At 49.2% G+C, this 13,921-nt stretch overlaps 1 protein-coding gene across 2 annotated transcripts in view; it reads right to left on the bottom strand.

The window, feature by feature from the left end:
• The window catches only part of si:dkeyp-72e1.9 (syntaxin-binding protein 4), an 88,047-nt gene extending 86,524 nt beyond the window's left edge, over nucleotides 1-1,523 (bottom strand). For both annotated transcript variants that reach the window (XM_038819783.1, XM_038819784.1), the window contains exon 1: nucleotides 1,367-1,523. In XM_038819783.1, the coding sequence (XP_038675711.1) occupies nucleotides 1,367-1,413 (47 nt within the window). In that variant the 5' untranslated portion in view covers nucleotides 1,414-1,523. The remainder of the gene's footprint in view (nucleotides 1-1,366) is intronic.
• Between the last annotated feature and the right edge of the window lie 12,398 nt (nucleotides 1,524-13,921).

Raw genomic sequence — 13,921 nt, 5'->3', positions numbered from 1 at the left:
ACGGCCCACCCGCACTTCCGGGTTCGAGGCCGCGCATGTGCACAGCGGCAACCTCCAGCTGCCGCACCATGCTCCATGGCAGACTCAGACCGCAGAGCTGGACCGGCAAAATAGTGCCCCTGATCGGCCGTGTGCCCGACCTGGACCTCCCCACTCAAAAATACCCCGGTCCCGTATCGGATTGGATTGCATTTGTTCATTGTCACGTGTACCGAGGTACGGTGAAAAGTATTTTTCTGCGATCAGCTCAAACAGATAATTAAGTACATGAAAATAAAATAAAATAAAAAGAAAATACATAATAGGGCAACACAAGGTACACAATGTAAATACATAGATACCGACATCGGGTGAACCATACAGGGTGTAGTCTTAATGAGGTCAGTCCATAAGAGGGTCATTTAGGAATCTGGTAACAGCGGGGAAGAAGCGATTTTTGAGTCTGTGTGTGCGTGTTCTCAGACTTCTGTATCTCCTGCCCAGTGGAAGAAGTTGGAAGAGTAAGTAAGCCGGGTGGGAGGGGTCTTTGATTATGCTGCCTGTTTGAAGCCCCCCCCTGCCCTCTGATCAGCCCGCCCCCGACCATGGACTCAGTCCGCAGCCGCCACATGAGCATCCTGATCGGCAGGACCATGAGTGGTCCACACCGCTGGGACTTCGGCTGGTGGGGAGGGCGGAGAATAGCGGGGTGGGCCTCTGGCAATGGCAGTAGGTAGGGGACACGCGGCGCGGCGTACTTCCCAAGTACGCCGCTTTTCGGGGGCCGGAGAATCGAGGAACCGATTCCATGCGTGGAACTGGATTCTCCATCCCGGCGCCAGATGCGCCGATTTCGGCGTCGGGGTGCGGAGAATCCATCCCGGTATGTCTGAATAGCACCGTCTCCTTTTGACACCTGCTTTCACTAAAATAACTCTTTGCATTCACAAAACATGAATTGCCTCTTTAATAGTCACCTCCCGCCCTGGGTTGTTCCAGTAGATGGAACATTCTTCTTAGTTAATATCAAATCCCCATGTTGGCTATTGTGGGTATCAGTTCCCCTCATCTTGCCCTCTTCAAAACCACCTGACGTTCCCAATTAGTCCCACAATGCAACAAGAGACTCACGATAAACAGGAGATCTGAGTTTCAAATTGTGCTGATTAATTCCAACCTGGAGCATCGGAACCAGAAGGAATAGCAAATACAGTGGAAGCACTGATTGAGTTCAAGCGCAGGTTAGATTGCAGCAAAATTGCTCAACCCTGAGCGGTATTAATGTATTATCTTACAGCCAGAATCGGGAACGAGTGCATGCATTGATTTCAAACAATAACCCGACAGAATAGACAGCGGACAATTAAGGCAGATTCCTATCCATTACCTGCTAATGATCACAGCTCCCTTGTAGAGCACTGAGAAGGTTGGCATCTCGATCAGATTCTCCCTCCTGTGACAAACGCTTTCATTACTTTCCTCATACCCACTCTGCCTCAGAGGAAGTGGGGGGAGGGACCAACACACACACACAGCTAAAGCTTTAAAACAACCATGCCATGTGACAGTTCCTATGGATATTTAATTCCTCCAGATATTAGCCCAGTTCATCCACATCATCACTATCTTCAGAAATAGATTAAGCTGATGCAAGAAATAAAGCCAACTGCTTGTACAGCGCAGCATTGTTAGTGATATGTAAACACTGCAAATAAGCTGAGCTAAAATCCCATTTATTTTGCTCGAAACACAAACAAGGTCATGCCTGAGTTAGAATTCATCCGTCTCAAATGACAGCACCTTTCTGGTCTCAGTTACTTCACCTAGGAAGCTGCAGTGTAAGCTACCTTCTGCAGCTTGTTTGTAGATATACAAGCTGCGTCAGATTGACACAGAAAACAGGTTTAAATCTGAGCTATATCTCTGGCATCCGTCCAGCCCTCATTTCCCTCTGCTCCTTGTAGGGCCAGCCAGCATGTCATTCTCTGCCTTCATTCTATTCTTCAAAGTTGGAAGATTGATGAGGGAAGTATTAGAGCGTCCCACCGAGTTCCAGATGTGGTAAGGCTTTCACTATCTCTACAAAATGGGTTCACAGACTCATCAGAGAAGCCCGAGAGTGCAGAAGGAGGCCATTCGGCCCATTGTCTCTGCACCGTTCCTCTTCACCCGAAACTCGCAATCCTATAACCTAACCTATATTTTGCTGGACATTAAAGGGCAAGTTACCATGGCCAATCCACCTAACCCGCACATCTTTGGACTGTGGGAGGAAACCGGAGCACCCGGAGGAAACCCAAGCAGACACGGGGAGAACGTGCAAACTCCGCACAGACGGCCACCCGAGGGCAGAATCGAACCCGTGTCCCTGGCGCTGTGAGACAGCAGTGCTAACCATTGTGCTGCTGTGCTTCTGGGGTCCATACCGTTGTGTCGGTGATTGCTCCAAATGGAACAGGGCGAGTACGGCATAAAGAGTTTTCAGCCAAGTTTGTGCAGGAGTGGTGAAGACATGGAATCACAGAATCCCCTCAGAAGGAGGCCATTCAGCCCATTGAGTCTGCACCAACCCTCTGTAAGAGCAACCTACCTAGGCTCAATTCCCCACCCTATAACCTCAGTAACCCCACCTAAACTTTTGGACACTGAGGGCAATTTATCACCTGCACATCTTTGGATTGTGGGAGGAAACCGGAGCACCCGGAGGAAACCCACGCAGACACGGGGAGAACGTGCAAACTCCATGCAGACATTGGCCCAAGGTTGGAATTGAACCCGGATCCCTGGCGGCAGTGTATCTTTGTGTTAAAATTCAATCTTGGGATGTGGGCGTCGCTACCCATCCCTAATTGCCCTTGAACTGAATGGTTTGCTAGGCAATTTCAGTGAGGGGGCAGTTAAGAGTCAACGACATCACAGTGTGGGCCTGGAGTCACGACTTCCTTCTCTGAAGTGCATTAAATGGGTTTTTACAACAATCAGCAATGGTTTCATGATCATCATTGGGCTTTTAATTCCAAATTTTTTGTGAATTCTAATTTCACCATTGGCCATGGATTACTAGCCCAGTGACAGTACCACTATGCCATCACCTCCCTAGTGATGACTAATGGGACGTGAACCAAAGTTGATGTAAGAGCCGTGTTTCAGTTGGACAAGTATGACAAACTGCACATCCAGAAATCTGAAGGAAATGAGACATTTCTGCCCAACTCAAAAGTGGTGACGACATGAGGTCATAGACCGGCCACTCACTCTGCAGTGCCAGTAATTCGCAGCAACAAAAACAGGAAATCTCATAACAATAGTTTCAAAGGATATTGCCCTTTGCACGATTACGTTTTGTGGCTTACCACCTCTGTCTGCAGAAGAGGGAAAAACGTGCATCCCATCTCAATCGATTGCAAAACACCAGTTGTACGGCACTTTTCCCCGCAGGTAAAGGAGAACATCTTGTGTTGCAATCAGTGGAAGAACTTGCATGTACATCGACTGCACAATCTCAGGGCATCTCATAGGGCCTTGCAGTCAGTGACGTATTTCTGAAATGTTGTAATGGGGGGGGGGGGGGAGGAGAAACAATGGCACAGTGGTTAGCACTGCTGCTTCACTTCGCCAGGAACCCGGGTTTGATTCCGACTTTGGGTGACTGCGTGCAGTCTGCACGTTTTCCCCGTGTCTGCATGGGTTTCCTCCGGGTGCTCCGGTTTCCTCCCACAAGTCCCGAAAGACGTGCTGTTAGGTGAATTGGACATTCTGAATTCTCCCTGTGTACCCGAACAGGTGCCGGAATGTGGCGGCTGGGGGCTTTTCACAGTAACTTCATTGCAGCGTTAATGTTAGCCTACTTGTGACAATAAAGATTATCATTAAGTGGAAAATTAGCGAACCAGATGGTGGCCATCATTAGACTTTTAGTTCCAGAGATTTTTGTTGAATTCAAACTTCACCATTTGCTTTGGGGGGGATTTGAACCGGGATTCTCAGAGCATTACCCTGGATAATCGGATTATAAATCCAGTGAAAATACCGCTGCACCAACCCAACTTAATTCCCCAACCCCAGGTGAACAATCGGATGATAATAAATTATGTAAGGCTGTCATTGGTTTGTTTAGTGCTATTGCTGTGGAAGCATGTATATAATTGGGATAGAGACTTGGCGGAGGGGGGCTGGGGGGAGGTGTAGAGTAAAGTGTCAACATCTGGAGCACCTGATACTGATGTAATGTTGATGCAATGTCACCTGACGAAGAGTCTGAAAGTGAAGAAGAATGCCTGATGTGCTGCTTGCGAGTGCAGAGTATGGAGATGAAGATGAGTACGGAGTATGAAGATGAAGATGAGTACGGAGTAGGAAGATGAAGATGAGTACGGAGTATGAAGAATGCATGATGTGCTGCTTGAGTATGGAGATGGGAGTAAAGATGTCTTATTGTAATTCTAACATGCCTTGGCTAGACCACACCTGGAGTAGTTTGTGCAGTTCTGGTCTCCTTACCCGAGGAAAGATATACTTGCCATCGAGGGTGGTGGTGGTGGTGGGGGGGGGAGGGGGGGGGGGGGGGGGGGGGGGGGGCGCGATGAAGGTTCACCAAACTCATTCCTGTGATGGAAGGATTGTCCTGTGACGATAGATTGCGGAGACTGGGCCTCGATTCTTTGGAGTTTAGTCGAATGAGAGGAGGTCTCGTTGGAGTGTACAAAGGCTCCACAGGGTTTGAGCGGGCGGATGCAGGAAGGGTGTTTCCCCTGGCTGGGGGGTGGGGTTCCAGAACCAAGGTCTCAGAATAAGGTGTCGGCCATTTTAGACTGAGATAGGGAGGAATTTCTTCTTTCAGAGGGCGATGAATCTTTGGAATTCTCTACCCAGAGGACTGTGGAAGTTCAGTCTTTGAAGATGTTCAAGACGGAGATTTCGACACATTCTAAACATCAAGGGATTGCGGGTAGCACAGGAAAATGTTGGGGCCAATTCAGCGGACTCAAGTTAAAGTCCAATGAAGGACGTGTTTAGCGGGTGCCAGCCTGTCACCTTGACAGTGCCCCTGACAGCCTTGTGGTTCCACCCCAGCATCCTGGCAGTGCCAATATGCCCAGGTCCCAGGGTGTGTGCCAAGGTACTACCCTGCCCAGAGCCCAACCACCCGGGGGCCTCAATTCCCCCAACAGGATCCCCCGAGATGCCACCATAACCAGCTCCCCACCTTTGGGAGCCGTACCAAACGACGCCCCCTTGCTGGGGATGCCGATGAAACCTGGACCCCGGGTGAATTGGGCGAGCGCAGATTTTCTTATTTAAAAAAAAATTTAAGAGTACCCAATTCATTTTTTCCAATTAAGGGGCAATTTAGCATGGCCAATCCACCTAGCCTGCACATCTTTGGGTTGTGGGGTGAGACCCACGCAAACACGGGGAGAATGTGCAAACTCCACACGGACAGTGACCCAGGGCCGGGATCGAACCTGGGACCTCGGTGAGACTGCAGTGCTAACCCACTGCGCCACCGGGCTGCCCGGGGCGAGCACAGATTTAAATGAACCCAGTAGCTCATTTAAATATGTACGCCTGTATCTCGCCCAGCAAGAGCGAGATGCAGATCGCGGTTCCATTGAATCTCGCGAGACGTTTCAAGTGTGGTGAGAGGCCTCTGGCGAGATTCAACCTTCGACCCGACACCAAGTCGGACGCGACGAGGCCGCTGAAACACGCCCGGTGTTGAAGTGGAAGAACGGCCATGATCTAATTGAGCGGAAGAGCAGGTTTGAAGGGCTGAATGGCCTACCCCTGATCCTACTTCACATGCTCCAATGTCCATAGATTTGGAAATAAACAAGGATGTTTTGTATGAATAGCAGTCTATGGCAGTATTCTTCAGGTAACACGCAAACCCTAAAGAAACCCCATCTAGACTCTAAATCCAAAGCATAACAATTGCCAGTATACAGGTTAGAAAACAGCAGAAACAATGTGGAGGGATATGGGGAAAAGGCAGGGGATGGCACTAAGTCATGATGCTCCTTTGGAGAGTTGGTGCACAATGGGCTAAATAACCTCCTGCACCATATCTGTGATACACATAGAACAGTTATCCAGAATTGACTTGAGCTGAAACACTATCCATTGCAACTCTGGGCGCAGGGCTATGTGAAAGGGGAGATAGGGTGGGCCCTCCAAGTATTTTTAGACCCGCATTAACTTTGGAAAAGTTCCTATACTTCGGAAATATCTGCACTGCGCTGGGATCATGGAAGCTGGAGCTATTGACATTGCCAGGAGGCGGAATGCGTCTCCAAGTGACAACAGGCAGGATCGTTGGCGTACCTGAGCCAGGTGAGCTCTCAAGGGGCTCCCCTGTGGACACCTGACATTGACATTGGTCGGTAGCCCTGGAAGTTTTTATTGATCGACAAAGATTAAGATAATGCACAACTGGAAAAGTGCACAAGCGGCTGATCTCTTTAAAGTGGGCAGAGGAAACATTGCGGAAATAATGCTTGAGAGGATTATCTCCTAAGTGAAAATCCAGCATGCAAAATTTAATCTGAGCTGGACTTATTTTCAAATTCAAACCACCGTTGAGATAAGGGAGGAGCAGGAAGCTACCCCGTATTCGAGTCAAATGTGTGGGGGGATCATATTTCATGAAACAAAGGGAAGCTGGTGCCACAGCATCAATAAATGGAGGAGCTATATTTCATGTTGTGATGGAATCTGACCCATGGCTGCATTCTGCAGTATTTACTGGGAGGTACATCTGAAGGTGACATTGTTCAAACCTGATTTAGCTCACCTGCTGCTGAAGCCCTCATCCGTGCCTTGCTACCTCTAAACTTTGGGCAGCACGGTAGCTCAGTGGTTAACAATATTGCTTCACAGCTCCAGGGTCCCAGGTTCAATTCCCGGCTGGGTCACTGTCTGTGCGGAGTCTGCACGTCCTCCCCGTGTCTGCGTGGGTTCCCTCCGGGTGCTCCGGTTTCCTCTCACAGTCCAAAGATGTGCGGGTTAGGTGGATTGGCCATGATAAATTGCCCTTTGTGTCCAAAATTGCCCTTAGTGTTAGGTGGGGTTATGGGGATAGGGTGGAGGTGTGGGCTTGGCTCTTTCAAAGAGCTGGTGCAGACTCGATGGGCCAAATGGCCTCCTTCTGCACTGTAAGTTCTATGATGATCTATGATCTAAACTTGATTATTCCAGTGCATACCTGGCTGGCCTCCACTCTCCATTAACCTTAAGAGCGCTGGGGCCTAATACTCGTCACCCCTGTGCTTGACAACCAAAATTGGCTCCCAGTTGAATAATGCCTTGATTTTAAAACTCTCATCAAATTCCCCCATGACCTCGCCCCTGTGGTGTTCTTTGTGATTCTCGCTGTCAGGATGGATGTCGTAATGTTCACCAAAACCACAGAAGCTAGGTTCATTAACGGAGCTAACATTTAGTTACACTACTTATTAAAGCTCGACCACTTTCTCCCATAGTAAACAATAATCTAGTAATCTCCAATCTACAGTTTACTAACACTACTCTCTACACTCTATCCATAACTGTACTCTACACTCTCTCACTGCTCCTCTCTAGCTCTCTCCCAGAAGCCTGAGAGTTAGTGCTTGATGTAGTTCTGCATCTAGCTCCATCTAGTGGTTAATTATGATATGACATTAACCCTTTGCGTTCTGAACATTTCACATAATGCCGCAGCCCCCTCACTCTCTCTGTAACCTCCTCCAGTCTTACAACCCTCCCAGATCGCTGCGCGCCTTCAGCCCTCCTTTATTGCACATCCCGGAATTTCTTTGCTCCGTCTTTGGTGGCCCTGCCTTCAGTTCCTGGAACCCTCGGCTCCGTAATTCCCTCCCTCAGCCCCTCTGCCTCGTCACCTCTCTTCCCCGTAGCTCCATAAAACCTACCCACTCTGATCAAGCTTTCGGAACTAACAGCTCCTCATACCGCTCAGCGTCCATTGACGTTGCTGTGAAGGGCCTTGGAACGTTTCACTGCGGGGGGTGGGGGGTGTGTGGGGGGGGGGGAGGGATAGGCTGATGTCTTGGCCTTTGCCTCCCTGGTGGCTCGTCCGATTAGCATTTTAATGGGGCTGATTGGCATTTGATGGCCCATCTTCACCAAAACAAAGGACTGGTACTCGAACGACCGGGACAGTCCCAGACATTTCGGCAACACTCCCTGTTCAGGGGAAGTGTCAACAACGGAGTCAGTGACCGCTTGGGGCACGCCCAGCCATCCAGATCCCCGCCCACTTATTGGTTAGGAATCGAACAGAGTGATCAGGGTTAGTGGGGCCCAAACTGAAGGACCGCCCAAAAGAGCCCGAAAACCCCCAAGTATAAGAAGAGAGTCCGCCATATGTTCGTCCTCTCTTGGACCTGGTGCCCTGGCTACGACCATTTCCAATCGCAGCAACCCCAGAAGCAAGTCCAAGTTCAACGCTCGCTACCAGACGGATGAGCCGAGCTGAGCAGCAGTTACTTCTCCAGACTCGATAGATCCAAAATCGGACAGCAGCCACAGTTCCTCTGACCTAAGCCAGATGCCTGAAGTTAAGTACAGGTTGTCTTAGTCGATAGGTATAGTTAACTAGTAGTGTTTATGTTGCATGACTAATTGTGTGTAAATAAAGTACCCTTGACCTTGAACTAACTAACTGGTGTTTGGCTCTTTGATCGATAGCCGGTTGAACCTTGTGGTGGTATCATTTGATACCTGCCAACTCTGAGCATTAGAACATAGATATCGAAAGAAAGGAGGGCAAACTCACTGATTGCCATAATTGGAACAGAGCCATAGAATAGACAAGAAAAGAAAAGGCAACAGTTTTCTGACTGTTGTGCCACTGGCCAGGGGGTTTCTACCAGGCCTAGCGGGGTGTAGCCAGGAGGTGGTCTGTGGGATCGGGGTGCATGGACACGGACCTCCATTGCCGCAGCCGGCAAGGCAGTCATGCAGCTGCGCACGCCAGTAACAGCCCACTTAGATCCTAGTGCCATAGTTCATATAGTTGCCCCCCCCCCCCACCCACCCCCACCCCCACAGGTGCTTTCTAACCCGAGCCGACCCATCAGCTGTATGGGATGTACTCAAGCACAGCCAGTGCTATCTTGTTGGCTGGGGTGGTGTGTGTGGGGAGTGTAATGTGTATGTGCAGCTGCAGCTTGTCAGCCTCCCGAGTGTCAATCATGGACCCGGCGAATCCTGCACCGTTTTTCATTGGAATCGATTGTGTTCCACGCGGCACTGGTGGTAGCCCCTCAACAATAGCGGAATCAGTCCAGGCGCGGCGCCGGTTTTTCTGTCATAACAGTCCACGGTTTCTGCATTGACGTCATCACTTAGTCTCAGAAACGGAGAATCGCACCCCAGGTATATCCTGCGAGGGTCGGAGGAAAAGTTCTATTCCAGGTGGAAGCTGTTCATCATAGAGTTTATAGTGCAGAAGGAGGCCACTCGGCCCATCGAGTCTGCACCGGCTCTTGGAAAGAGCACCCTACCCGAGGTCAACACATCCACCCTATCCCCATAACCCAGTAACCCCACCCAACACTGACGGCAATTTTGGACACTAAGGGCAATTTAGCATGGCCAATCCACCCAACCTGCACATCTTTGGACTGTGGGAGGAAAGCGGAGCACCTGGAGGAAACCCACACACACACGGGGAGGATGTGCAAACTCCGCACAGACAGTGACCCAAGCCGGAATCGAACCTGGGACCCTGGAGCTGTGAAGCAATTATGCTAACCACAATGCTACCGTGCTGTCCCGCTTTCTTTAAGAACCTGCAAGTGGCCAGCAGTTAGGGGATAGAACATAGAACATTATAGTGCAGTACAGGCCCTTCGGCCCACGATGTTGCACCGTCCTGTGAAACCCTTCTAAAGTCCCTCTACACTATTCCCTTATCGTCCATAATAGAACATAGAACAATGGGGCGGGACGGTTAGGAGGGGACGGTACAAGGGAGAGAGGATAGTGGGGCTGAGGGGGGATCGGGGATTTAGGGTTGCTTCTGTTATTTTGTTAAAATAAAAATGACCAACTGTTTGTATGATACAGCTAAGCCTTCTTATGTAAGAATTTTGAATTTTGAAACAAAAATAACGCATAATTATATTTCAGATGATTATTCTACAATCATTAAAATTAAAATAAGTACATGGTAAGGTGTGCGCAGTAATGAACATTTGAATATAAAATAAAAAATGTGTTGGAAAATGCAGGTTGCCTTAATAAAAATGAAAGGTCTATTGCACTCTGTATTTTGTACAGAAGTCACATGTTGTCAGGTTGGGTTAATTGAATTCTCAATTATCCGATTAATGAGTTCGTATCTCCTCAAGTATCTTTTACTGTTGTATTACTAGCATTCTTTTTTTACAGGCCCCTCTTTGACCCTCTGAATTATGTTTGTTCTGTATCTTCACCTGTCTCCCTACGGGATTTAGAAACCTGACTCTTCTGTCCTATTTAGTCCTGATTAATGTGTTCCTTCAGTTAATCCTGCTTTGAGCCTTGATGTTTTGTTGCCTTGTTGACCTGAGTGCCTGTCATGTTGTTTTCTTTATTCTTTCATGGCATGTGGGCCAGTTTTGGTGCCCATCCCTAATTGCCCTTGAACTGGGTGGGTTGCCCGGCCATTTCAGTGTGGGCGGGGGGGGGGGGGGGGGGGGGGGGGGCAACCACCCTGCTACAATCTCCAATTACCTGGCCAACCTAGGTGCGAGTCGACAATGTCACGCTGCGCCATCGGTTCACCAGCTGCCAGCTCGAGCACCACGCAGTTTAGCCGATTTTCTGCAGACAATTTATTGACTTCAAATAGAAGCTGGTTTGGCCGCTCGGGTTTCAGAAACACAAGGCGTCGGCCTACATATTTGAGGAAAATGTCAGAACCTGCAGGGGTTCTCTGGAGACGTAAGGTGCCCCTTTTCTGAGCGGTCCAGCTGCCTACTTTGGAGAGCTTCGGTATCCCCTGAGAGAAGTCAGGTACTCCTGTAGGATCATTACTAATAATCTTTTTTAGTGTCACAAGTAGGCATACATTAATGAAGTTGCTGTGAAAATCCCCTGGCGCCTGTTCGGGTACACAGAGGGAGAATTCAGAATGTCCAATTGATCTAACAGCACGTCTTTCGGGTCTTGTGGGAGGAAACCCACGCAGACACGGGGAGAACGTGCAGACTCCGCGCAGACAGTGACCCAAGGTCGGAATTGAACCCGGGTCCCTGGCGCTGTGAAGCAATAGTGCTAACCACTGTACTATTAAGGGTAGACATGATTGTGCCTAAAACGTCGCTGGGTTCTGTGGAACAATCAAGCTGTCGATTCATTTAACTCAGCTGTATTTTAAACTTTGAATAAATCAACAAGCCTGTTTTTGAAAAAAACAGTGCTTGCTATTTCACTAGATGTTTGTTGACATATAGTTTTATTTGTCTTGACTCCAAACCTCTCATTGTCACTATGGGGGCCTGTAAATTCATAGTCTGATTAGCAGATCCAAGTGATTGTAAATAGATTAGCTGTATTTGATGTCGGGCAATTTAAGTGCTTGAAGAAAAGGTTTGCTTTATGAAGGATTAAGTACTTGACAGTATTTCAATGTATTGAATGGGATTTTATCAATTGGAGCGTATTAAAAAATATATACTGGAGTCTGTAATTTAGATCTTTATTTTATTACATTTCACCGTGGCTCCTGGGTTCTGCAAGGGCCAAGGGTGGTGGGTGAGGGGATCATAGGTTGGCATAATTTGGCACTAAGTTAACATAGGTCTATAAAGGGATAAGGGGTTGAGTGGAGGGTCAAGAGTTGGCAATGGGTTGGCACTAGGTAGGCATGGGTGTGAGTGGCCATGGGGGTGGATAGAGGGGCAAAGGCTGGCTTGGAGGATATGACGAGCCAAGGGAGTTAGGCAAGAGGTGGCACATCTGAGGCCTGGAAGTATGTGGGGGGAGGGCTTGGGGGGTCTGATGTTTTCTTTTACAAGTGGGATAAAGTCCTGGAGTACTGAGGCGGGCTTTTGACCAGCTTGGCTCAGCACCCAGCAGCACTGGGTGGCTGCCTCCAAACTCTTTCTGGGGACGGAGGGACCAACTCCAGTTCGCAAACCGCTTTCCCCCACCCACCCTATCCCAAACATTTGAGGCACGTTCTCCAGAGTTGGATTTGCGGAGATGGGAAATTCCCTGGCTCTTGGGCGGCATGATGGCGCAGTGGGTTAGCGCTGCTGCCTCACGGCGCCGAGGCTGTGGGTTCGATCCCGGCCCCGGGTCACTGTCCGTGTGGAGTTTCCACGTTCTCCCCGTGTCTGCGCGGGTTTCGCCCCCACAACCCAAGGATGTGCAGGGCAGGTGGATTGGCCACGCTAAATTGCCCCTTAATTGAGAAAAATAAATTCTCGGATTCTTTGTATCTGACACGAGAGGGAATATTCAGCCTCTAGAAACACATCTTCACACAAACAGGGGCAGGGGTTGGAATTCTCTTCTGCAAACAGCAATTGGTGCTGGGTCAGTTTTTAATTTTAAAACTGAAATCGGTTAACACCTGTCAACCAAAGGTATGAATTGACAGGCGGCAGGTGGAGCACGCTGCAGGTGAGCCATGGTCCCACGAAACAGTGGGACAGGTTCAAGGGGTTAAATGGCATAGAATCACAGAATCTACAGTGCAGAAGGAGGCCATTCGGCCCATTGAGTCTGCACCGGCCCTTGGAAAGAGCACCCTACCTCAGCCCACACCTCCACCCTATCCCCGTAACCCCATCTAACCTTTTTCTGGACACTAAGGGGCAATTTAGCTCAGTCAATCCACCTAACCTGTACATCTTTGGACTGTGGGAGGAAACCGGAGCACCCGGAGGAAACCCACTCAGACACGGGGAGAACGTGCAGACTCCGCACAGACAGTGACCCAAGCCGGGAATTGAACCTGGGACCCTGGAGCTGTGAAGTAACTATGCTAACCACTGTGCTACCGTTCTGTTGCTTCCTACGCTCTGGTGATGTTGGCTCTTGCCAAATGATTCTCACGGGTTCAAAACTGAGGTGGAAATTCTAGAAAAAAAAAACGAAGAGGAAGTGACTGTGAGATGAGTTGCAATTGAAATGTGCTGGTCATCTATCGCCCGCGCACATGTTATCTTGCTTTGTATGGAATACACCTCATGAATGTTAGTTCAGAGGTATTCGTCTACATCAATCGAACCAGCCAACTAAAAATCTTTCAGAGTTCCGAGCCCTTGGCTCATGCAAATGAGATTTCTAAGTTACGGTGTACACAGATTGATCAGAGTTCTCTGCTTCTGACTGGTCTGGTGTTTGGTCAGGTGGAGCGTATCGAGTCGGTGCCACAGAGGAGTCACGTGGACAAGGATCCCTGTCACGTAGAACAGAGACCAGTGAGATTTGCAACCTTCAAAGTAAAAAGAGACTTCAAGAATGCTTGAGGTTTCTGTTAACGGGAATGAAACCAGAGTTATTTTCACACCTGCGCTTCAATTTGCAAACATCCTGTAATCTGTGGGAAATTAGACATTTCTGTTCAACTTGCGAACCGTGACTGCCTGAGACCTTCACCAGAAATCAATCACGTTGGTGAGCCATTCGTTTAAAGTAACGGAACGCGGAGTGGGGTGGAAACGGCAGCCCCACCGCACACCCCAGGGAGGAAACATGGTGGCCGCTGACCCTCGCGACTGAGGTCAGCCCTGCAGCCACAAAGCGCCCCTGGTGGGCTAAACTAGGTGGGGGTGGAGGGGGGCGTTCCGCCCTCAGGAGCTGCTGTCCAATCCGATTGGCCAACAGCATCCAACAGCCCTGGCCACGCCCACTACTGAGCCTTGGCTGGGAGGAGGAGCAAGAAAAAGAGATAGTGAAGCCCTAGGGTTTTTAGGGCAGTGAGGGATCCGACTGCCCCAACGAG

This window comes from Scyliorhinus canicula, chromosome 15 (assembly GCF_902713615.1).
Source record: "Scyliorhinus canicula chromosome 15, sScyCan1.1, whole genome shotgun sequence".
Classification (NCBI taxonomy): Eukaryota; Metazoa; Chordata; class Chondrichthyes; order Carcharhiniformes; family Scyliorhinidae; genus Scyliorhinus; species Scyliorhinus canicula.
The sequence above is the reverse complement of the archived record's forward strand: the minus strand, read 5'-3'. Positions and strand labels throughout refer to the sequence as shown.